A 23,417-nucleotide genomic window follows, 5' to 3' on the forward strand; every position below is an offset into this window, starting at 1 on the left:
GAAAATTCGAAAAAAAAATACTCCACCAAACAATCTCATGAGGAAAGAGACGGAAAGCATGCCTTGAGGAGAAGGAACGCCGACCGGCGGCGGCTGATTATTCTGATTGTAATAACTCATGATTTCTGCAACTCCACCAAACAATCTCAATTTTTGTTCTAATTAGGTAAATCTGAAAGAGGGATTCTTCGCAACAGAAAATTGTTCATGCAGTTTTAGATTTGGACCCACGATAATTTCGGTTGCTCTTTTTTTAGTTTTGTTAGTATGTATGTTCTTTAATTATTCATTTATTTTCATGTGATATACTTAATTCATAGTAGCAAGTTTACTATTCATGCAGACTTAGTAATCTTACCTGAATTCAACTAAATTATTTACCTATTTTAACACATTAGTTGTACATATCAAATTATTAATCAATCCTTCCAAATGGAAGTGCAAATACTATAGACATATCATTCTTTGTAAAACTCAAACTTTTATAATAGTACAGTAGAAAATTAAATAGTGATAATAGAAAGTGATTTTGAATTGAGACGAATAGAAAAAGATTGAGAATTTTGCAGGTTGGTAAACTTCTTTACGACTACTGCATTTGAGTGTTTGAGAAAATAGGCTATTTCCACCTAAAAGTTGTATGTAGTGTGGAAATAGTTATTGTTGGATGATGGGACTCTTTTAAAAATATTAATTGGTCGAAAAATATGCGATTTAGATTAAAAAAATTTATATGATTAATATTATTCATCGCGAATGATAAATATATAACGAGATGGTGTATTAATAAGCGTTTATTTACTAAAACCTTAGTTATGGATTATTTGGTAAATTTTAATCTGGACTTACTCTAATTCTTACTACTACTACTACTATATAGTTACTGATATCAGACAAGGTTTTATGAAAATATTTAATTTCCAGGTGTTCTTACTTAATCAGAGTGTATTATCTTAACTTTAATAATAAAAATAAGAATGGGATACGTATATTTTCATTCTTTTTCTTATCTCATCCCAAGTCCTTCAAATTTGTTACATATGGTATTTATTATCGGAATATTTGACCAAGTCATAACCAATATAGACAATTTGTGACAAATTGTAATTTTTTAGGAAATACTTGTGAATAAAAAGGCAAGGTGTTGGGTTGGTGAATTAGGTCATCCAATTTTGAGGGTTTATTGATAAAGAGGTCTTGTTTGCTCACCACATTGGTTGCTTTCTTTCATCATTTCTCAACTTCTTTGCTTGCCCATATTCTCTTCCATTTTTCACAACTTAAACAAAACACAATTCTTTTATCCTAAACATATACTCAATCCTAATTTGCCATTATGAAATAATGCTAAAATACTATAAATAGAAATGATGAAGAAATAAATAATTAGTACGAGTAAAATTTAATAATGGTCCCTTCGCTTTTAGATTATCTAATTTATTTTCATGAAGGCTACGAGTAGAATCAGTTGTACATCCGCCACCAACTCTATCAATATCCCAAGATATTGTCTTTAAATACATTAGATTCTACTATGAATTACTCATTTGTCGGCCAATAGGAATCTCATTTTTTTCCGGCACAGTTTTTAAAAAAATGCTAAGAAAAGTGGTAGAAAAAAGTTAGTAGAATTTGGGGCTCATTTATATATATTAGTTTTAAATGAAATATAAATGAAATGAGTCAGATATATGACCCTATTACCATTTATAGTAAAGGTAAAACCAAGACTCTTATTTGCAGACAGACTAAATAGAAAATAGGACTCTTATTCGCGGACGGAGGTAAATAAAACTGTATATCAATTCCACCCTATTGTTCAATTTTATGAATTAGATAAGATTGAATTTTATAAGTAAATATGGAGTATTCAATTTGATTATAAAGATCTGAGTCATCTGACACTAAATCTAAAGATAGTATTCATATGGAATTTAAGCTAGCTTATTAATCTTAGCCTTTTTATATTATAAATGTATTTAACTAATCTCTGAGTCAATTCAATTTCGGACAAATTAATCTTAAAGATTGGATATCCCACTAAGCATAGCATTGTATATTCCCATTTTCCTATTTTTAGTCCACTTTGTGTTAGACATGAGTTTTAAAAAATAAAGAAAAACGAATTGAAAATGTTAATGAAATGTGGATCTCATTCTTATATATTAGTTGTACAATAAAATGTGAATGAAATGAGTTAGGGTAACGTGTGACGTACTTATCGTTTATAATAAAAAAAATTAAAAGTTAACTAGTAAATAAGGGACTGACAAAAATGACAAAATTGGACGTAAAAGGGGACGGGGCACTAGTGAATAAGGCTTTGAAAATGAAGTCAAATGATTGAAATTCATGCATGGTAGAATACGAGTAGCTCATAACTGGTTGAAGCAAGCACAATTGTGTGTCTACATATTGTTTGTATATATATACATATATATGTGTGTATAGAAAATACTGAGAAAGAGAGAAAGCGCGCGAAAGTGAAGAAAAGGAAGGAAGAGAGGGCTTTAAATTCCTCCTTCTTATCGATTTACAGAGAGAGAATGACTGTGGCGGCGAAGGTAGCGGTTGAATTAGGGCCTCACCCCATCAAAGAGCAGCTCCCCGGCGTCGATTATTGCGTCAACAGCAATCCTTCCTGGGGTATCCCTCTCTCTCAATGGCGCGAATTACTCCAATTGCAGAAACAGAGCATTCAATTGAACTCTCTCTCTCTCACATCACATGCATCTAAATTGGGGAATATTGATGATCATCCCTAATTGATTTCAAAAACTTTATACGATTTTGTAATGCAGGTGAAGCTGTGATTTTAGGATTTCAGCACTACTTGGTAATGCTTGGAACTACGGTGATAATTCCTACCATTATTGTTCCTTTCATGGGTGGTGGAAATGTTAGTATTTCTTTCTAATCAATTTCATGAATTAGCCATAGTTAGTGTTAAATCCTGTAAGGGATTTCAAACCTCCTAAGTTTGAATCATCATTATCAGGTGGAGAAGGCACAGCTGATGCAGACTTTGCTGTTTGTATCTGGAATCAACACACTGCTGCAGACATGGTTCGGGACACGGATGCCAGTAGTGATTGGCGGTTCGCTTAGGTTCCTAATTCCGTCTCTTTACGTTGCCTTCGCCCAGAGATATTTAATATTTATCAATCCAAGAGTGGTTAGTTGGTTCTTGATACAACTGTTATGTAGTACTAAGGATCAATGTAGTTGTTAATTGATGGTTTCTGCTTTCGTTGATTAAGAGGTTTCTGAGAACGATGAGGGGGATGCAAGGTGCTCTAATGGTCGCTTCAGTACTTCCGATGCTCCTTGGTTTTCTTGGGATTTGGAGAATTGTTGTGAGGTGGGTGTTAAAACATGAAGCAAGCTATTTTTCGGTATCTTGTGAGATAATGGATGACTAAATCAAGATTGTTTAACTATACAGGTTCCTGAGCCCTCTTGCCGCTGTGCCTTTGATAGCTCTTGTTGGATTTGGTCTCTTTGAACAAGGTTTCCCACTGGTATGAGAAATATTGTCAAATCAAATGTCATTATGTTTACGAGGCTGTTCCAAATTTTCTATTCAGCTGTGAACTAAAACTTTTCACCCATTAGTACTCTGTTAAGATCTGCATGGAATTGGAATCTTAGCATGTATGATGATGTGTAAGTTTGATGTGAAACCTCTTCTATTCATGCCCCAAAACTTTTAGATCAAGATATCGTATACTGGTCTTAAACGTGTCGTTATGTGGTACAGAGAAATAGTGTTTCTCATCTGGAGTATTGTAGGAGGAGGATGACTTCATGCTCAAACATTTTAGTATATGAAAGCATCATATTCTTGATCTAAATATGATTGATTTGGAACTTTTGAAGCAAGCAAAAGCACCTAACAGATTCTTGTTTGTTGATTTTATTGGTTGATGTTTGTAGCTTGCAGAATGTGTGGAAATTGGGCTTCCGGAGCTAATTATTCTTGTTTTGTTATGCCATGTAAGTAAACATAATTTGTAGTATATGTATTCACTCAGTTTCTTTCTCTTCAAGGACGTTATGTTGAACAATATATTTGGCATCCTCGTCCCAATTTTATACTTGGCTCACGCATTATCATAATATGCGTTTCAGTACTTCCCTAGTTTCTGGAGCTTCAAGCGTCCCATTTATGATCGCTTTGCTGTTCTAATATCTGTGGGTCTGGTGTGGGCTTATGCATCCCTTTTGACAGCCGCTGGTGCGTACAGGAATAGGCCCTTAAACACCCAGTTAAGCTGCCGTGTTGATCGTTCTGGGTTTGTAAGTGGATCATCATGGTAAGTAGAGTTTTGTAATGTTTTTTTCATCTTCTCAGTACTATACTTTTTTTTAGTTTGCATAGCCTGCTCTAGTTTATCTGACATTCTAGCAGTGAGTGCAATATATCTGAAAGCTTGAATCTGAAAATAAGAGGACTTCAACTAGTTTTCCCTACCTATTTCTTCATGACAAACGTAAGCCTAAAACTTTTGCTGGTGTATCTCTTCCCTAATAAAAGCCTGTTGAAAATATCAATTCACCAGCTAAAAGACGGTCTTTCTGAAGTTGAGATCATTTCGTATTCTTTTTCTAATCAAAAAAATTATTGAAACTGGCTGTATCATGGATGTATAAAAGCATTACAAATGCAGTTGCCTATTGATATTAAGTACTACTCCCTTGACAGCTTTCCAGTGCTTAACTACAGCTAAATTTGCAGGGTTAGCATTCCCTATCCAATTCAATGGGGTCAACCCACTCTAAATGTCGGAGAAGTTTGTGTCATGCTAGCAGCTGCTTTTGTTGCTATGGTTGAGGTTTGTATCCTCTTAGTATAAGTTTGTGCATAAAACAGTGTCAAATGTTGATTTTGTTAACATTCTTTATAAGTGATGATATGTTGATGAAAATTCCTCTCTTTTCTCCACATCTGTTTCTGTCCTCCTTGAGGTATCAGTTTGTCATTTGGTTCCATTTTATTTTCTTCTACAGTCAACAGGGGCATTTATCGCAGCATCCAGATATGCGAGTGCTACGCATATACCATCTTCTGTTATTAGTCGAGGAATTGGCTGGCTGGTAAGAAGAGAGTTAACTATACACCTTCGGGCTTGCAGTTTCTCAACATATTTTTTGGCCTCACTATTATTATATCTATGAGATGCAGGGCTTTGGCATTTTCCTGGATGGTTTATTTGGCACAGGAATCGGATCAACCGTATCAGTGTAATGCTGCTAACCTTCTGAAGAAACAAATAAATCAACTAAGCATTCTGAATGCTTATATTATTATTTTCACTCAATGGCTATCTAATTCATTCTCTCCTCTTCCAGTGAGAATGTAGGACTATTAGGTCTGACACGAGTTGGAAGCCGGAGGGTGGTTCAGATATCAGCGGGATTCATGCTCTTCTTTTCAGTACTAGGTTTGTTATTCAACACCCTCTCTAATACATTCCTCGATGATCACATGATACATTTTGGTCTGCATCTTTATACTCATGGAACAGTCTTCTATAAACAGGAAAGTTTGGAGCCATTCTAGCTTCCATTCCCCTGCCAATTGTAGGAGCTCTGTATTGCGTCCTGTTCGCTCTCATGTGTATGTCTACCTTCTCCCCTAATAACACACATCGTGTAGTATGCTTCTTCCTCGACCTAGATAATCCGAACTGTGATTGTATTAATGTAATGCATGTTCATGGGCAACCATATTTGACAGCTTCTGCTGGTCTGGGCTTACTGCAATATTGCAACCTCAACAGCTTCAGAACAAAGTTCATTTTAGGCTTTTCTTTCTTCATGGGGCTTTCGGTTCCACGGTATTTCACTGACTATGTGTTAACTTCTGGGCGTGGTCCTGTTCACACTCATTCCGTGTGGGTACGCAACTGATATCCACGACTCGTTTTTTTTTTCCCAACTTCTCTTACGATTGAAGGAATTATGCCTAACTTGTATTCTTGCGCAGTTCAACAAAATGGTTCTTGTCTTCTTCACGTCCCCGGCCGTGGTGGCAGGTTGCGTAGCCATGTTTCTCGACCTTACTCTTGCGCGCAAGCATGCCAACACGCGGCGAGACAGCGGCAGGCACTGGTGGGCTAAGTTTAAGTATTTTGACAAAGATCCAAGAAGTGAAGAGTTCTACTCTCTTCCATATGGACTTTCCAAGTATTTCCCTTCCTACTAACACACACTTATTCATCCCAAGTTAAGAATGTGAGATGCATAAGATCTTTGATACACCATGGGAAGTGGATCAAGAATTGGCTTTGTTTAATTCAACCAATTAGCCATATACATATGTCTATAGTGTATATCAATGTAGCACTTGAGTTAAGAGTAGCTGTCTCCTCTAATGTATAATTAGTCGATCATACATTTCCTTTTTCATGAGATATCCTACCATGTTATAAACTAAAAGAGTGTGTTTGTATCACCTTTAATCTTTAACACACTATCATGTAGATTGTGTATTGAGACACACACATATTTAGTGATTGGGATGTCAATTTAACTCGAATTTTACTGATTGTTCTAAATAACTATCAAACAAGTCGGTTAGACACTCAGGCCTAAAATCTCTACCCGTAAAAAATCAGTAGACGAACTTGAATAAGTCACATTTTTGGAATGATTTGAAATAAGCACATGACCTAATAAATCAAACTCATAACTCCGTTGGAGGAGTACTGGTGCATCATGAATTTTGGCCATCAGAGATCGTTTGAGTGAGGAAAACATCAGTTTACTATTTTTGGATTTTATGTTATTTTCGGATTTTATTTCATATTTCTGTTTTCTTATTTCCTTTCATATAAACGGTCATTCTTACAACTTACTACATGTCAATTGGCTTAATTTTTGCATTATGTCAAAAGGGAATGACTGTACATGCAAGTGTATATATGTGTCCTTTTTGCATGCATAACTATAATAATGGGAATCATCAATTTTTGTAGTGAACATGTGAAGAAACTGAGTTTAAATAATTATCAAGTACGGTATCTATGGTTCTATTGGAAATTACCGAACTGTAATTATGATCATTTATTTCAACAAGAAATGCATTTCTTCATCTGCAAGTACAAAAAACTGCATAGTAATCTATGGAAAAAATGTAGGAATAATAAAGAGAATGTTCAGTTCAGTCAATGTAGCTTTGAAGACTAAACAAAACAAAATGTAGCTTTGAAGACTTTCGCATTGAAGTAACCACTGTAATAATATTAAAAATTGATCTTCTAGATCAAGAACTTATACTACTCCATATAAATGCATAGTTATGTCTTACTTAGAACATTATATCGAAAAGATCCCTTATGATAAGTACTTATATCAGTGTTTAATCGATCTCATTTGTATCGCGTTAATGCCTATCTATATACTACATCTGTCTCATTAAAAATGAAACATTTTCTTTTTTGGTTGTCCTATTAAAAACATAACGTTTCCTAAAATGAAAACAATATCATTTCTATTTTTTCATCTCTCTTACTTTAATATCTCTTAATTAACTCACAAAACAATACTATATAAAATCTCGTGCTGAAAAATAAATGTTTCATTTCTAATGGGCTGGAGGGAGTATATGTACTATTTTACATATACTAATATAAAAATATATAATACTCCCTTCATCCACAAATGTATGCCTTATAAATTTCATTTTTGATCCTTCCATCCAAATCATTTATTTTTCACAGTATATTTCACTAACTTACTCCACTCACATTTAATTGTAAAACGAATCTCGTAGACTTTTTACACGAAATTGGATAAATGTTTGGGCTTGGATGGAGTAACTGATTAATTAAAAAAATAGATTTGAAAATAGAAAAAATGACCAGATGGCACATGAGCTGTATTGAAAGTTGTAAGTAGTTCAGAGAGCATTAAAAATGAAAATAAATAAGCAGAGTTAGTAAAAAGTAGCAAAGACCAGTCAATTGCGAATATCAAAGTACACTATATTTCTTTAGTTGAAAATCAGTTTTTTTATATAAAATATAAATTCTTTATACTCCATAACATTAATTTTAAACTATATTTCTCGTCACGTGTATTTAATTCGTTTGAATTGAATTTTAAATCCGTTGCTTGTCATATTATAGAATCATCTTATTCCTTAAAATGAATTGAAAAAGCCATTACTACTTACTAGGAATTCAACTTACTGCTTACACATCTGATTTTTCTTTTTCCCTTTTTGGCAATGAATTAATACATTTTTATAATATATTATAGAATTATGGAGCAATTAAATATGAATAACATCAATTATATAAGTTTATTTAGCTTCAGAATCAAGGGAAAATGATGGCTAAATGAATAAAAGTCCTAATGTCCTGAAAATAAATGAAATGATACAACCCTACCGCCGAAAAGTGTTTTATAATAAATAAATAAGTGTTCATCATAACTAAAATGAAGTTTGATAAGTGAGAGTGTGAGACCACAGTCCACACACACCATATTGTTTGAGAAATGAATGTCATTATAATTGCATATAATACAAGTTATAACTTGGATTAAACATTTTAGCATGTTAAGAGTTTGCGTCTAATTTCAATATTTTAATATATTGTTGTTTTACGTTCTCTATTAATTCGTATGATTCTTCTTTCCATTTTAGTATAACTTTGGTTCTTCTGTGCAAATTGATCTTTAAGTTCCATTTATAGAGACTTTGACTGGTCTCTAGATTTAATATTGAGCTTGAATTCAGCTTTAGGATTCATAATCATACATTCATGGAAAATAGTTAGGAGTATATCAAATGTTGGGTTAAACTCGAACAACTTGGGACTCTATGTTGATATGAACTCGAGACACTTCATGTTGCTTCCACAATTACTGCCTTAATTCTCGTCGGTATTTTGAAAAGTATCGACTGACGTGACAACCAAAATCATACGTCGATTAGATAATCAATGTGTAACTCCGGATAATAACTTCAGCTGTCAAATCGCTATTTCGACCGCCATAAAACTTTTTACCGGTGATTTTATTCATGATGGTACAAAATCAACTATATAACCTAATTTTATTTAATGGGATAAAATTGTGTAGGGGTCGGATCCAAAATCCTAATTTTAAGGCCCATTCACAAAAATAGATCTTCCACTCTCTCTTCAAATTTCGCGCAGCTACTTATTTAGAGAGAGAATCAAATTCCGAATCAAAGCAAGAGAGAAAATAAAATGTCTTCACTCCTCCACAAATCATAAACCGCCATGTGTCAATCCCTACCACCACCACCACCACCACCAATCCCACTCCGCCGCCGCTCCTCCGCCGAGATGTCCCCCGCCGGCTCACTCAGATCCGATGAATCCGCTCTCATCGCCCGATTGCTCGATTCCGAGCCCCGCCATATGCCCCACCCCGATTACATCCGCTTCTGCCATAACCGCCCCATCCACCTCGCCTCCCGCCAGGATTCCATCAATTCCATTCTCAAGGTATGGTTTAGGGTTTAGATTCATACCTGTAGAGTTTGTTGAATGTTGATGGAGATTAATTGAGCAAACGATTATAGGTACATTCGCATTTCGAATTCAAACCGGTCACGGCTTTCCTCTCCATCAACTACTTCGGTCGTTTCCTCGCTGCTAATTCGCTTCCGGTAATCGATTCGTTTCTATATCTACACTTCGATCGGCGCCGCAGAGCTAATAATTTTTTTTTCCAATCGAAAAATTAGGAAACCGGATGGCAGTTCCAGCTTCTATCAATCGCATGCCTCTCTCTCGCCGCGAAAATGGAGGAATTGCACGTTCCATGCCTTCTAGAGCTGCAATCGCTCGAGCGCACCTACATTTTCGAGCCGAAGACGGTACAGAGGATGGAGCTTCTAATTCTGACGACTCTCGATTGGAGATTACGCTCCGTCACACCGTTTGATTACCTCCATCACTTCATCTCCATGCTTCCTTCCTCCTCCGCCTCCGCCGCAAATCACTCCGTCGCCTCCTATATAATCCTCAATACCAGCCGCGGTAAAACTCAAATCGCCTTTAACCGTCGAAAATTTCTTATCAATGTCGATCTAAACCCTCGCTGTATTGGATTGATCAGTGGTGGACTTCATGAGGTTTCCTCCGTCGGTGATTGCAGCGGCCGCCGCGATATCCTCCGGCGGCGCGGGCGCAGATCTGCCCGATACGTTCGATGAGAGAATAAACAGAGTAAGATTCGATTTCGCGGAAATATTATTGGAAATTCGAGGTAGTGAAATAAATGGAATATCACATTCTCCAGGGGCTAAAAAGGAAATATTTACTGATTTCGTTCTTCTCCAGGAAATGGTGAGAAGCTGTCATCAACTAATGGAGGAATATTTGTTGGACACGTGTCTTTCATCCGACGGTCTCAAAGCCGCGCCGCCGAGTCCCCACGGCGTCCTCGAAGCGGCGGCTTGCGCTAGCTGCGACACCAACTCCGAAAATCAAGCCGGCTCCGAGCCGCAAAACAAGCGGCCGAGATTGTCTCCGCCGGATGTACAGGAATCGTAACCGTAGATAAGCATTGGGTATTCTTCTGTTTTCTCCAAAAAAAACAACGAAACAATTCTTTTGAAAAAAAAGGATACTTTTGATTTAATTGGAGTAATTATTTCCATAATTGGCTGTAGAAAAGGATGGACTTTTTTTTTATATTTTATTTATTGGGTTATGGATTCAATTGATTGCCCCTAATTTTGAGACTTTTATTAAAGGGGCGCTGTGTACGCCAATAATTTTGGTATGAGTATTTTTTCTTTTCTTTTCTTTTCTATTTCATTTTTTTAGCATAATGGTGGTGGTTATGGATCTTTTTCCTGTGTTTGTATGTGCTTTATTAATAAAGTTTTTATAGCGTTGTTATATATTTAGGGTCTGTTTGATAACGAAGTTGGGATATACGAAGATATGTAAAGTAAGATAAGAAATGTGGGTTTTTTTATCGAGATATGCCTTGATAAAGTTTTTTCGTCGCTGTTTGGTAGAAGATTAATTATCTTGATTTTTGTATTAGATAATACATGAAATAACATAATTACCATTATTTTGAAATGTGTATATATTTCTTTTTTCGTACTACTACTTACTAGTGGTGCAAGTCTTTATAATATAAACAAATTTAATAACTTAATTAGCTACTACTGTAAATTTAATCATGTAAATAACTACCTCCATCAAAGAATAAAATAATATAGTACTCACATTCATCGAAGGACAAAGCTATGCCCTCCCCAAAATTGACAATCCAGAATCAAAAGAACGGCAAATATTATATCTTCCACAATTCAAACAGTTTTTTAAAAAAATCAAATATGCTCAAATTAACCACATCATCATCACTGCCTTGGAGAATCACAGAGAAGAATCGGCTGAACCATTTGAACAGAAAATCAGATGGAAAAATTGGTCAACTACGATAGAAACTCAGGCCATGAATCTGCGTCGGCCAGCGATGAGCCGAAGGTTGTGCTCCGACGGAGGCTGCGGAGTGAAACACAATCCAAAAATTGAAAGGTCACCGAGATCGTAAACACTACCGCAGGAGTATCTGGACAGTCGTCGTTACTGAGGAATGGGATGATCTTGCTGGTGCTATGAACTTAATAGAATAGAAGAGGGAGAATCGTGGAAGGAGGGGATCGGTGGGAGAAGGAAAGTCATGTGATGGAGAGAGTAGCATCGGAAATCCGAGAGAATAGATACATAACCCACCAATTTTGTGGGTTACATAAATGGGCAAAACAGCGCACTTTTGGCCTGGCCGAGACAGGCCTTTCTCTTTTATTGGGCTTTATGTTAAGCTTTTCTTAGATACCAAACAAATAGAAATGTCAACATGTAATTCTTTATGTTGACATTACCCCTTATCAAACATGCCCTTATAGATAAATATTGAAATATGTGACAAGTCCATATAGAACGAGTGATGCATAATATGGATAACAGATTCCAATTAAAAAAAATCCATCCAAAATTCTTGGGCTCTGTATTACTAACTTAGTTCTTTTAAATTCCATTGTTTTCAAAATGGATTTTTAAACTTAAAATATATATATATATATATAGGGGAGCGTTATTCTCCTTTTCACATCTTAGATCCTTTTTCCTTCTTAATATTACGTGTTAGATCTAAGGCATCAACGGATCAGATTGATTCTATAAAACTGGTTCCGTGTTGCATTATAGAAGGTGGTTGTATGCATTACAGGGTTATTATTGACATTTGACGGAAAAGTAACTGCCACATTTTGGTATCTGCGAATAATGCACCACATGGTCACGAGTAATGCATATAATTGACTATATAATGCACAATATGTGAACTGCAATGCATACGAATAAGATGTACCATGTTATGATGTTTGGACACACGTTTCTTGTTTCCCCTAAGGGTTTAATAAGCTTAGGGGCTAGGGTATAGTACGTAGACACGTATGTAATCTTCACATGGTAACGAGTAATGGATATAATTGACTATATAATGCACAATTTGTGAACTGCAATGCATACGAACAAGATGTGCTGTGTTATGATGTTTGACACACGTTTCTTGTTTCCCCTAAGGGTTTAATAAGCTTAGGGGCTAGGGTATAGTACGTACGCATTAATAACAAATTGTAAAACGATACGAATAATTCACCAAATTGTCACGAGTAATGGATGTTATTAACTATATAATGCACAATATGTGAACTGCAATGCATACGAATAAGATGTACCATGTTATGATGTTTGACACACGTTTCTTGTTTCCCCTAAGGGTTTAATAAGCTTAGGGACTAGGGTATAGTACGTAGACATTACTAACAAATTGTTGTTATTGGAATATACGTATGTGCATTATTTGGTTTAGGTAGTGCATTATGTAGCTGTTAATTGTCATTATCTCAGTATATTATGCATTATTAGAGGTATTGTGTATATGGGTTAATCAACGGATTGAAGATTACATACGTGCATTTAGTAATGTCTATGTACTATACCCTAGCCCCTAAGCTTATTAAACCCTTAGGGGAAACAAGAAACGTGTGTCAAACATCATAACATGGTACATCTTATTCGTATGCATTGCAGTTCACATATTGTGCATTATATAGTTAATAACATCCATTACTCGTGACAATTTGGTGAATTATTCGTATCGTTTTATAATTTGTTATTAATGCGTACGTACTATACCCTAGCCCATAAGCTTATTAAAGCCTTAGGAGAAACAAGAAACGTGTGTCAAACATCATAACACAACACATCTTGTTCGTATGCATTGCAGTTCACAAATTGTGCATTATATAGTCAATTATATCCATTACTCGTTACCATGTGAAGATTACATACATGTCTACGTACTATACCCTAGCCCCTAAGCTTATTAAACCCTTAGGGAAACAAGAAACGTGTGTCAAACATCATAACACAGCACATCTTGTTCGTATGCATTGCAGTTCACATATTGTGCATTATATAGGCAATTATATGCATTACTCGTGACCATGTGGTGCATTATTCGTAGCGGTTTCCAGCCATTATTAGATTACTATTGTACCCTCATAATGCACAAAATAGGACAAATAATGCAACACGAGATTAATTACCCAATGTTGATCTTGACCGTCCATTTCTCTAATCTAATGGCTGATATTAAGAAGGAAAAAGGAGGAAATATAGGAAAAGGAAATGAATACATCCCTATATATATATATATATATATATATAGGTGCGTTATAATGATAACCCATTGTCACGCCCGCATTTCCTAAGGATAGGAAGTACGGTGGACCGCGACTAGGGGAGGAATAAAGAAGCGGGGAAGAAAGGGGAGAACAAGAATACTTGACCCGAAACGTTTAATTAGAGGAAGTTCACTTCAAAACAAAGTACTGTAGCGACATTTCTAAAGTTAAAGTAAACAGAGTTTAAATGAAAACATTGTATCGGATTACAAAGCAGCGGAACAGACCAAGAGATAGATAATGTCGGGTATGACGACACGACACCATCCAAAAGGCAAAGTAAAAACACAATTTTGACTTTAATTGCTCAACATCCGTCATCCCCATCGTCGCTCAACCTGCACATTAAGAAAACAACATGCAGGGCTGAGTACTTATTGCACTCAGTGGACACACGCCAAAGTCATAGTTTGTCATGCCATATCAGTGTAACCTTGGGGTTTTAAGTGCAAGAAAATAACCCAAGTACACTAAAACATATTTCATAAATTCGACTGCGCAGTCATTTTCAGCTATTGCCACCCTTATTCCCACCATCATACACTATCTGATCCAACGGGTGACAAGGGGCGTGGCCACACCCCAGGTCAACTAGACCGGCTAACTTGCTCTCAGATGGCTCCCGATCTCGTGTACACTAGCCTGAGGGTTCGCAGCCCAACAGACCCGAATTCGATTAAACATATGTGGTAAACCACTTCAGATAGGTTTCAAAACAAAACAGTTGGCAAGACAAACAGTTCATCTCCATAAACATTTCCGGAACAACGTCCGTATTAAAGATAACCCACAAAATAGTAAGGTAGAAAAGCCCACCTCAATTGCTTAGCTTTTAAATAGTTCCCTTCTTCAACCACAATTTCCTCGTAAAAGATCACCCTTTTGAAAGATAAATAGATATCATAATTAGAGTCAGGAAAGACGAGGTTTAAACGACAATGCATGATTCCTACGTGGATGACTTCAACATCTAGCACATTACACGTACACACACTTAACAACATCTTATAAGTCAATCACACAAAATCACACATCCGAAACACACCACGCACGCACCCGACATGCATACCACGCACCCACGACGCGCACACGACACACACCCGAAACACCCGTACTCCCGGTATACCCTCCTTGTGCAAACGGCTCACTTGGCTCGGAAAAGGTTCAGAAAAGGCTCGGTGTCTCGGCCTGGCTCGGCACCTCGGCCGACCGTCTCGGCCGCCTGGCTCGGCACCTCGGCCGACCGTCTCGGCCGCCTGGCTCGGCACCTCGGCCGACCGTCTCGGCCGCCTGGCTCGGCACCTCGGCCGACCGTCTCGGCCGCCTGGCTCGGCACCTCGGCTGACCGTCTCGGCAGCCTGGCTCGGCACCTCGGCCGACCGTCTCGGCCGCCTGGCTCGGCACATGTCTCGGCATCTGGCTCGGCATCTGGCTCGGCGTCTCGGCCGCTGGCCCGATCAAGTGCACACCAGTTTTCCCCCAACCAACGATTCTCAAACCTTATACGACATTCACAACACACATTCTACATCCCAAAACACACCCGAAAACAAGAGATCAACCCTCCAAAACTCTCCACAACACCACCCTAGGCCAAACCCTAAAACTCTCGGCCAACACACACGAAACACTCGAACCAAACACTGATTCCTCCGAGCCATCCCTTGGCCAAACACACCCACATACATCATAATATCAAAACACTCAGATTCACACCCATTGCACAAAAACACATCACCCAGAAACGTACATCTCGCAGAACTGCGCAGTTTACTTACAAAAATCATTATAAAATCATCCGACGTCCAATGAAGCTGAAATTTACACACCACACAGAAGACACACCCAAGTTTAAACAGTTAAAATTTCGTACCAAAAGGAGATCGTTTGCTCAGTCAAAAAGGGGTCGGAACCCACTGTCAGTCACCACCGAAGACATACCCCACACAAACACATAATCACAAAGCCTATTCAGCATCTAAAACATTCAAAACGTCCTAAATGCATGTGTTTTCGAAATTATCATGAGTTAGGGTCTTGGGTTACCTTTCCCGGATAGTTCAAACGTAGTTCAAACGCTTTACTTCCTCTTCCGACTCCGATTCACAACGAGAGAGAGTAACACCTTGATGAACCAAGAAATCGATGAGAGGGAGTGAAAGGAAAAAGGTGAGAACCGAGGGGGAGAAAGAGGGAGACCTTACCGTGATGATGAGAACGATTGCGAGAGAGAAAAGAGAGAAGCCGATGTGGGGGAGAGATTGGAAGGGAGAAAGTGTATCGGTTATGTGGGAGTGGGGAGAGAGGTTGAGAAAGTAGTGGGGAGAGGGAGAGAAACCGAGAGAGAGAGGGAGAGAGAGAGATTTAATTTATTAATTAGGATTTTATTTTGTTTTTCAATTAATCATAAAAAAAAATCTAAATAATCACATACAAAAATAATATAAAACAATTAAGACTTACCAACCATATCTTAAACAAGATATTCACAAATTCAAACCTTAATTAAAAGAAACAAAAAAAAAATCGGATATTACAATCCTCCCACCTTAATAAAATTTCGTCCCGAAATTTTCCTAGATCACTCAAACAAACCTGGGTACTTATCTTTCATCTTATCCTCGAATTCTCACGTTGCTTCCTCGACTCCATGATTCCTCCATCGTACTTTCACCGAAACGATTGACTTATTCCTCAATTCTTGCACCCTTCGATCCAAAATGGCCTCGGGCTTCTCCTCATAGCTTAGATCGGGATTTAGGATCATCATCTCTTCTTCAGAGTCTGGTCCGAGAATTCTTCTCTCACCCACTTCATCCCAATAAAGTGGCGATCTACACTTCTTTCCATACAATGCCTCATATGGAGCCATCTTGATAGTCGCTTGGTAACTATTATTGTAAGCGAACTCAACCAATGGCAATACTTCTTCCCAACCCCAGCCTCGATCTAGCACCACGGCTCGCAGCATATCCTCTAAGGCTTGAATCGTTCTCTCTGACTGCCCATCGGTTTGTGGGTGGAAGGCAGTACTAAAATTCAATTTAGTCCCCAACTCGCGCTGCAGGCTCGTCCAAAATCTAGAAGTAAATTTAGCATCGCGATCGGATGTAATTGTCGCTGGTACTCCATGCAGGCGTATAATCTCCCGCACATATATCTTAGCCAACTGGTTGGATCCATAGGTAGCACGAACCGGTACAAAATGAGCAGATTTGGTGAGGCGATCTATAATCACCCAAATCACAGTGTTTCCTCGCTGGGATTTTGGCAGTCCTGTCACAAAGTCCATTGCAATATGTTCCCACTTCCATTCCGGAATCTCGAGGGGTTGCAATCTCCCATAGGGCCGTTGGTGTAGCGCCTTTACTTGTTGACATGCTAGGCATCTCTCCACAAATGCCGCAACATGCTTTTTCATACCGTTCCACCAAAATTGCCTCTTCATGTCCTGATACATCTTGGTGCTTCCTGGGTGAGCAGCGTATGGGGTTTCATGTGCTTCTCTCATGATTTCGATCCTCAGGCCTTCATCCTTAGGCACACACAACCTTCCCTTGTATGTGAGACCATTATCCGCTGCCTCGTGAAAGTTTCCGAGTTCACCCGCCCTCACTTCTGAGCGAATCTTCTCTAATAACGTATCTCGCCGTTGAGTTTCCACAATTCTGGCTCTTAAGTCGGGTTCCATCACCAACGTGGCTACTATTCCTTCCACAGTCTCGGGCATTCTCACTACTTCCAACCGCATCTTACTGAACTCTTGGATTAGACTCTCCTCGATAGTAAGAAAGGTGGCCAGCTGAGATTGAGACTTCCTACTAAGGGCATCGGCCACTACGTTTGCTTTTCCCGGATGGTAATTTATACCACAATCGTAGTCCTTCACCAACTCGAGCCACCTACGCTGGCGCATGTTCAACTCCTTTTGCTCAAAGAAGTACTTTAGACTCTTATGGTCCGTATATATCTCACAACGGACTCCATAGAGATGATGTCTCCAGATCTTCAGTGCATGTACCACGGCTGCCAGTTCTAAGTCATGTGTCGGATAGTTCAGCTCATGGGGCTTCAATTGTCTCGATGCATATGCAATCACTTTCCCCTTCTGCATAAGCACACATCCAAGTCCCACCTTCGACGCATCTGTATACACCGCATAGTCAGTCTCTGACTCCGGCACAGCTAGAATTGGTGCGGTGGTCAATTTCTCCCTCAACAACTGAAAGCTCGCCTCACACTCCGGTGTCCAATTCATCTTGACTCCCTTTTTCAGTTGTTGAGTCATTGGCCTTGCTATCTTCGAGAATCCCTCAATGAATCTTCGATAATAGCCTGCCAGTCCTAAGAAGCTTCGAATTTCATTTTGTGTAGAAGGCGACTTCCATGCCTGCACCGCTTCCACCTTGGCCGGATCTACACGAATTCCATCTGAAGTTACTACATGTCCAAGAAAATTCACTTCCTTGAGCCAAAACTCGCATTTACTGAACTTGGCATATAGTTTCTCGTCCCTTAGGGTTGCTAGGACGGTTCTCAAGTGCGCTTTGTGCTCCTCCACGTTCTTTGAGTAAACGAGCACATCATCGATGAAAACTAGGACAAACCGATCCAAATACGGTTGGAACACGCGGTTCATAAGGTCCATGAACACTGCCGGGGCGTTCGTCAGTCCAAAAGGCATCACAACGAACTCATAGTGACCATATCTTGTTCGAAAAGCCGTCTTGGGTACATCTTCTCGCCGAACCCTCAGCTGATGGTACCCAGACCTCAAGTCCATCTTAGAGAAGACTCCTGCCCCTCGAAGTTGGTCAAACAAGTCGTCTATCCTTGGTAGTGGATACTTGCTCTTCAGCGTCAGTTTGTTTAGCTCTCGATAGTCGATGCACATCCTCATCGTTCCATCCTTCTTCTTCACAAACAATACTGGTGCTCCCCATGGCGACACGCTAGGTCTAATGAATCCCAAATCCAGTAGCTCTTGTAGTTGCACCTTAAGCTCCTCCAACTCTTTTGGCGCCATCCTATAAGGTGCCTTGGATATTGGTGCCGATCCGGGCTCCAGATCGATCGTGAATTCTACTTGCCTGTCGGGTGGGGGTCCCGGCAATGCATCGGGGAAGACATCGGGATATTCACTCACTATCGCCACATCTTCTATCTTCCTGTCTTTCTTCTCCTCCCCACTCAAATAAACCAGGTACGCTGGACATCCCTTCCTCATCATTGTAGTGGCTTGCAGCGCGGAGACAATGGACTTGCGTCGGTTCATTGAGATTCCGTAAAACCTCGTCGGCTCTTTTCCTGGGGTTTCAAACGAAATTTCCCTTTCTCTACAATGAAGGGTAACGTGGTTCTCCGCTAACCAATCCATACCCAAGATTATGTCTACGCTATCCATCGTCATTACTTGTAAATTATGAGCCAACAAATTGAGTTCACCTATTCCAAAGTTCACACACGCACAAGATCGGGATATATCTATAGTCCCTCCTACCGGTGAGGTCACACTCATAGTGGGTTCAGTCTTAATCGTAGGCAATCCCAAAGTATTCACACAAGAAGTTGATATAAAGGAATGCGATGCACCCGTATCAAACAAGACAACTATAGGCATATTTAGAAGTGTGCCCATACCTGCCAAGTTTCCTTGCCCAAAGGTTTCTTTCCCGTTTGCCGGCTGTTTCCCCTTCAAGGCGTAGGCTCTTGCTTGCGACGGTAGTCCTTGGCGGCGTTGTTGCGGTTGAGGTGCAGGTAGTGCCTGGGATGGTGGACGGAAACCTAGCTGGTTCTGTCTCATTCCCGTTCCCATGTTCTTACTCGGGCAATTTCGGAGGTAGTGGCCGCTTCCACCACAGTTGAAGCACCTGAGGTCCCGACACTCTCCGGTGTGGTACTTGAAGCATCTTCCACATTGAGGGTTCCTCGGCGGAAAGCTTGCCCTCGGGTGATAGGTATTCTGTCTCCCGCCATTGAGGGTGGGTTCTTCATGTGTTGTGGCCTCTTGCCACCATACTGAGTCTGATCACCATCCCACCTCCTCTTCTCTTGATGACCTGACTGAGCTTGTAGGGGTGTCGCGTTTGTTGTCGCCACTACTTTTGGTTTAGGGAGTGCATCTTCCACGTCCAGTGCACAAGTCAAGATCTCCGAGTAGGAGAGTTCTCCTTGACAAGCCAATGCGGCCTTTATCTCATCCCTGAGCCCGGCCCGGAACTTCACCGCCCATTTCTCGTCGGTGTCCATCAACTCGGGCGCATATCGTGCCATCTGTGCGAGGGCTCGGTCGTACTCAGTTACAGTCATTCGGCCTTGGCTCAGCGTGTGGAATTCTACCACCTTGGCCCGTCTGTACGTCTTTGGAACATACTTGTTATCAATCTCCATTTTAAATTCCTCCCATGTTAACGCTTCCAAGCGTGCAGGATTCATAGTTCTTTGCCGAGTCTCCCACCAGTAATCGGCATCACCTGATAGTTGAAAGGTGGCGCAAGCAATGCGCTCCCTATCTGTGCACTCCATGACCCTGAAAATACGCTCGAGGCCGCGTATCCACTCTTCGGCTTTTGATGGATCTCCTTGTCCATCGAATTTAGGGGGATTCTGCCTGGAGAACGTAACTATGAATCTTTCCTGCTGAGGCGGGGGTGGAGGTGGTGGTGGAGGCGGTGCATCCACGTTGGGTCCTTGTCGTGGTTGGCGTACACGTCTTGGCGGCATTCTGATTCAATATCCAAAAAGTGTTACTACAATTCTCATCCAAAATTACCACTTTCTCAAAATTTTCTTATAAAATCTTCATGTAGTATAAGATGCAACACGTAGGATATAAATCAAATCCAAATCCTCATTAAAAGAAAGAAGGTTAAACGTTGTTTCTCAAGAGCAGTTCACACTAAAAGCAACAACTAAAAAGACATCGAACTATTTTATTTCTAGACTACGACTCGATCATCTTCATCCATAGGCCCTTCCTTCGGATCTTCGTCATCGTCCTCCTCGGAATTCCCTTGCGGAGCCACCTCGGGTTCCTCCTCGGGATCCTCTTCGGTTTCCTCCTCATAGTTATCTTCAAACCCTTGCTCACCCTCGTACATACTCACGTACTTGTCCTGATACACGATCCTCTCTTGCACATCCTGTGGGGGCTGCTCCTCTCGAGAGTCTACCAGTGCACAATACACGGCCTTCCGAAAGCCAGCCATGTCGCCCACCATGTCATCGGTAACGGGCTCATGCCACGTGTACCTCCTCGCCGTTCTTTCAGCCCACTCCTTCCAGCTGTCAGGGAGCAATTCTATTAGCTTCTCAATGCCGTCAAGCTCTGTCACTCCGAACTCCTGAGCTGCCCTCCAGAGGGTGTCGAAGTGCGCTACGAACTCAATCAACGGTATGTGATCCTTCTTTCGATACACTCTATACTCTCTGAGCACCCTCTGTGCCCTAAGTCTATCACGATCACTCCGTCGCGGGGTTCGGAACATACGCGCCATCTATAGAAAAACAGAAACAATCGCCTCGCATATAAAAACAGGGTGCATAACCGAAGAAGAGAGAGATATGTGTATGCAGACGTATCACTGTTCTAATTCCAAGCCCGCTGGTGTTCAAAGGCCATAAGTCCTTATCTACTATAGGTCCAAGAAGCACTAGTGAAACCTCTCACGTCTAAGTTCAATCATTCAAAAGGCCAACACATTCACACGTAAAAGCTCACATCAACATTCACGTCATCATAGCATCACACATCAGCCACATGCTTTCATGTACACTCGACACACACTAACAGTTCATGACATACCATAACAGTTTGTAATTCAAATAATTTCCAACTTTTCACATCATTTTGTACCCTTCCACATGCATCAATATTTACTTAAACTTTCCAAAAATCATTTTCAAAACCCAAAATCACAATTTCCTCCACTTCCATATACTTTCCAAAAATTCAAAATTTTCATTACCTCATTTCAGGTTGAGTGCGATGAGTCCGATGTTGAGCCAATGACACTTTTGAAAACTTACTCAAAACAGAAACAGACTCTTGGATCCAGAGCAGAAAGAAAACCTAGGCTCTGATACCACTCTGTCACGCCCGCATTTCCTAAGGATAGGAAGTACGGTGGACCGCGACTAGGGGGGGATAACGAAGCGGGGAAGAAAAGGGGAGAACAAGAATACTTGACCCGAAAACATTTAATAAAAGGAAGTTCACTTCAAAACATTGTACTGTAGCGACATTCTAAAGTTAAAGTAAACAGAGTTTAAATGGAAACATTGTATCGGATTACAAAGCAGCGGAAAAGACCAAGAGACAGATAATGCCGGGTATGACGACACGACACCATCCAAAAGGCAAAGTAAAAACACCATTTTGACTTTAATTGCTCAACATCCGTCATCCCCATCGTCGCTCAACCTGCACATTAAGAAAACAACATGCAGGGCTGAGTACTTATTGCACTCAGTGGACACACGCCAAAGTCATAGTTTGTCATGCCATATCAGTGTAACCTTGGGGTTTTAAGTGTAAGAAAATAACCCAAGTACACTAAAACATATTTCATAAATTCGACTGCGCAGTCATTTTCAGATATTGCCACCCTTATTCCCACCATCATACACTATCTGATCCAACGGGTGACAAGGGGCGTGGCCACACCCCAGGTCAACTAGACCGGCCAACTTGCTCTCAGATGGCTCCCGATCTCGTGTACACTAGCCTGAGGGTTCGCAGCCCAACAGACCCGAATTCGATTAAACATATGTGGTAAACCACTTCAGATAGGTTTCAAAACAAAACAGTTGGCAAGACAAACAGTTCATCTCCATAAACATTTCCGGAACAGCGTCCGTATTAAAGATAACCCACAAAATAGTAGGGTAGAAAAGCACACCTCAATTGCTTAGCTTTTAAATAGTTCCCTTCTTCAACCACAATTTCCTCGTAAAAGATCACCCTTTTGAAAGATAAATAAATATCATAATTAGAGTCAGGAAAGACGAGGTTTAAACGACAATGCATGATTCCTACGTGGATGACTTCAACATCTAGCACATTACACGTACACACACTTAACAACATCTTATAAGCCAATCACACAAAATCACACGTCCGAAACACACCACGCACGCACCCGACACGCATACAACGTACCCAAGACGCGCACACGACACACACCCAAAACACTCGCACTCCCGGTAAACCCGCACCGTGCAAACGGCTCACTTGGCTCGGGACAGGTTCGGGAAAAAGGCTCGGCGTCTCGGCCTGGCTCGGCATCTCGGCCACCTGGCTCGGCACCTCGGCCGGCTGTCTCGGCCGTCTGGCTCGGCACCTCGGCCGACCGTCTCGGCCGCCTGGCTCGGCACCTCGGCCGACCGTCTCGGCCGTCCGGCTCGGCACCTCGGCCGACCGTCTCGGCCGCCCGGCTCGGCACCCCGGCCGACCGTCTCGGCTGCCTGGCTCGGGCGTCTGGCTCGGCCCTGGCTCGGCACCTGTCTCGGCACTGACTCGGCACCGTCTCGGCATCTGGCTCGGCACCCGTCTCGGCACCTGGCTCGGCACCCGTCTCGACACCTGGCTCGGCACCCGTCTCGACACCTGGCTCGGCGTCTCGGCCGCTGGCCCGATCAAGTGCACACCCATCTTCCTCCAACC

At 40.5% G+C, this 23,417-nt stretch overlaps 2 protein-coding genes across 3 annotated transcripts; both read left to right on the top strand.

Moving 5' to 3' along the window:
- Window positions 1-2,343: 2,343 nt before the first annotated feature.
- Window positions 2,344-6,473, top strand: LOC121759360 (nucleobase-ascorbate transporter 4). Its single transcript, XM_042154916.1, has 14 exons — window positions 2,344-2,646; window positions 2,802-2,899; window positions 2,999-3,175; window positions 3,261-3,361; window positions 3,446-3,521; window positions 3,937-3,996; window positions 4,132-4,316; window positions 4,739-4,835; window positions 5,011-5,097; window positions 5,186-5,244; window positions 5,353-5,444; window positions 5,543-5,620; window positions 5,741-5,901; window positions 5,990-6,473. The coding sequence occupies exons 1-14, from the start codon at window positions 2,547-2,549 to the stop codon at window positions 6,206-6,208; spliced, it is 1,590 nt and encodes a 529-aa protein (XP_042010850.1). The 5' UTR covers window positions 2,344-2,546; the 3' UTR covers window positions 6,209-6,473.
- Window positions 6,474-8,973: 2,500 nt separating this feature from the next.
- LOC121757183 (cyclin-D1-1-like) lies at window positions 8,974-10,791 on the top strand. Of its 2 annotated transcripts, XM_042152698.1 has the most exons (5): window positions 8,976-9,482; window positions 9,560-9,646; window positions 9,725-10,019; window positions 10,099-10,208; window positions 10,323-10,791. In XM_042152698.1, exons 1-5 carry the CDS (start codon window positions 9,255-9,257, stop codon window positions 10,533-10,535), a joined length of 933 nt encoding a protein of 310 aa, XP_042008632.1. In that variant the 5' UTR covers window positions 8,976-9,254; the 3' UTR covers window positions 10,536-10,791. The 2 variants fall into 2 exon arrangements, 1 of the variants encoding a protein (XP_042008632.1); XR_006041180.1 differs by having other exon boundaries at window positions 8,974-9,482; window positions 9,725-10,248; window positions 10,323-10,447.
- Window positions 10,792-23,417: the final 12,626 nt, after the last annotated feature.

The sequence above is a fragment of the Salvia splendens genome, chromosome 12 (genome assembly GCF_004379255.2).
Source record: "Salvia splendens isolate huo1 chromosome 12, SspV2, whole genome shotgun sequence".
NCBI classification, from domain to species: domain Eukaryota; kingdom Viridiplantae; phylum Streptophyta; class Magnoliopsida; order Lamiales; family Lamiaceae; genus Salvia; species Salvia splendens.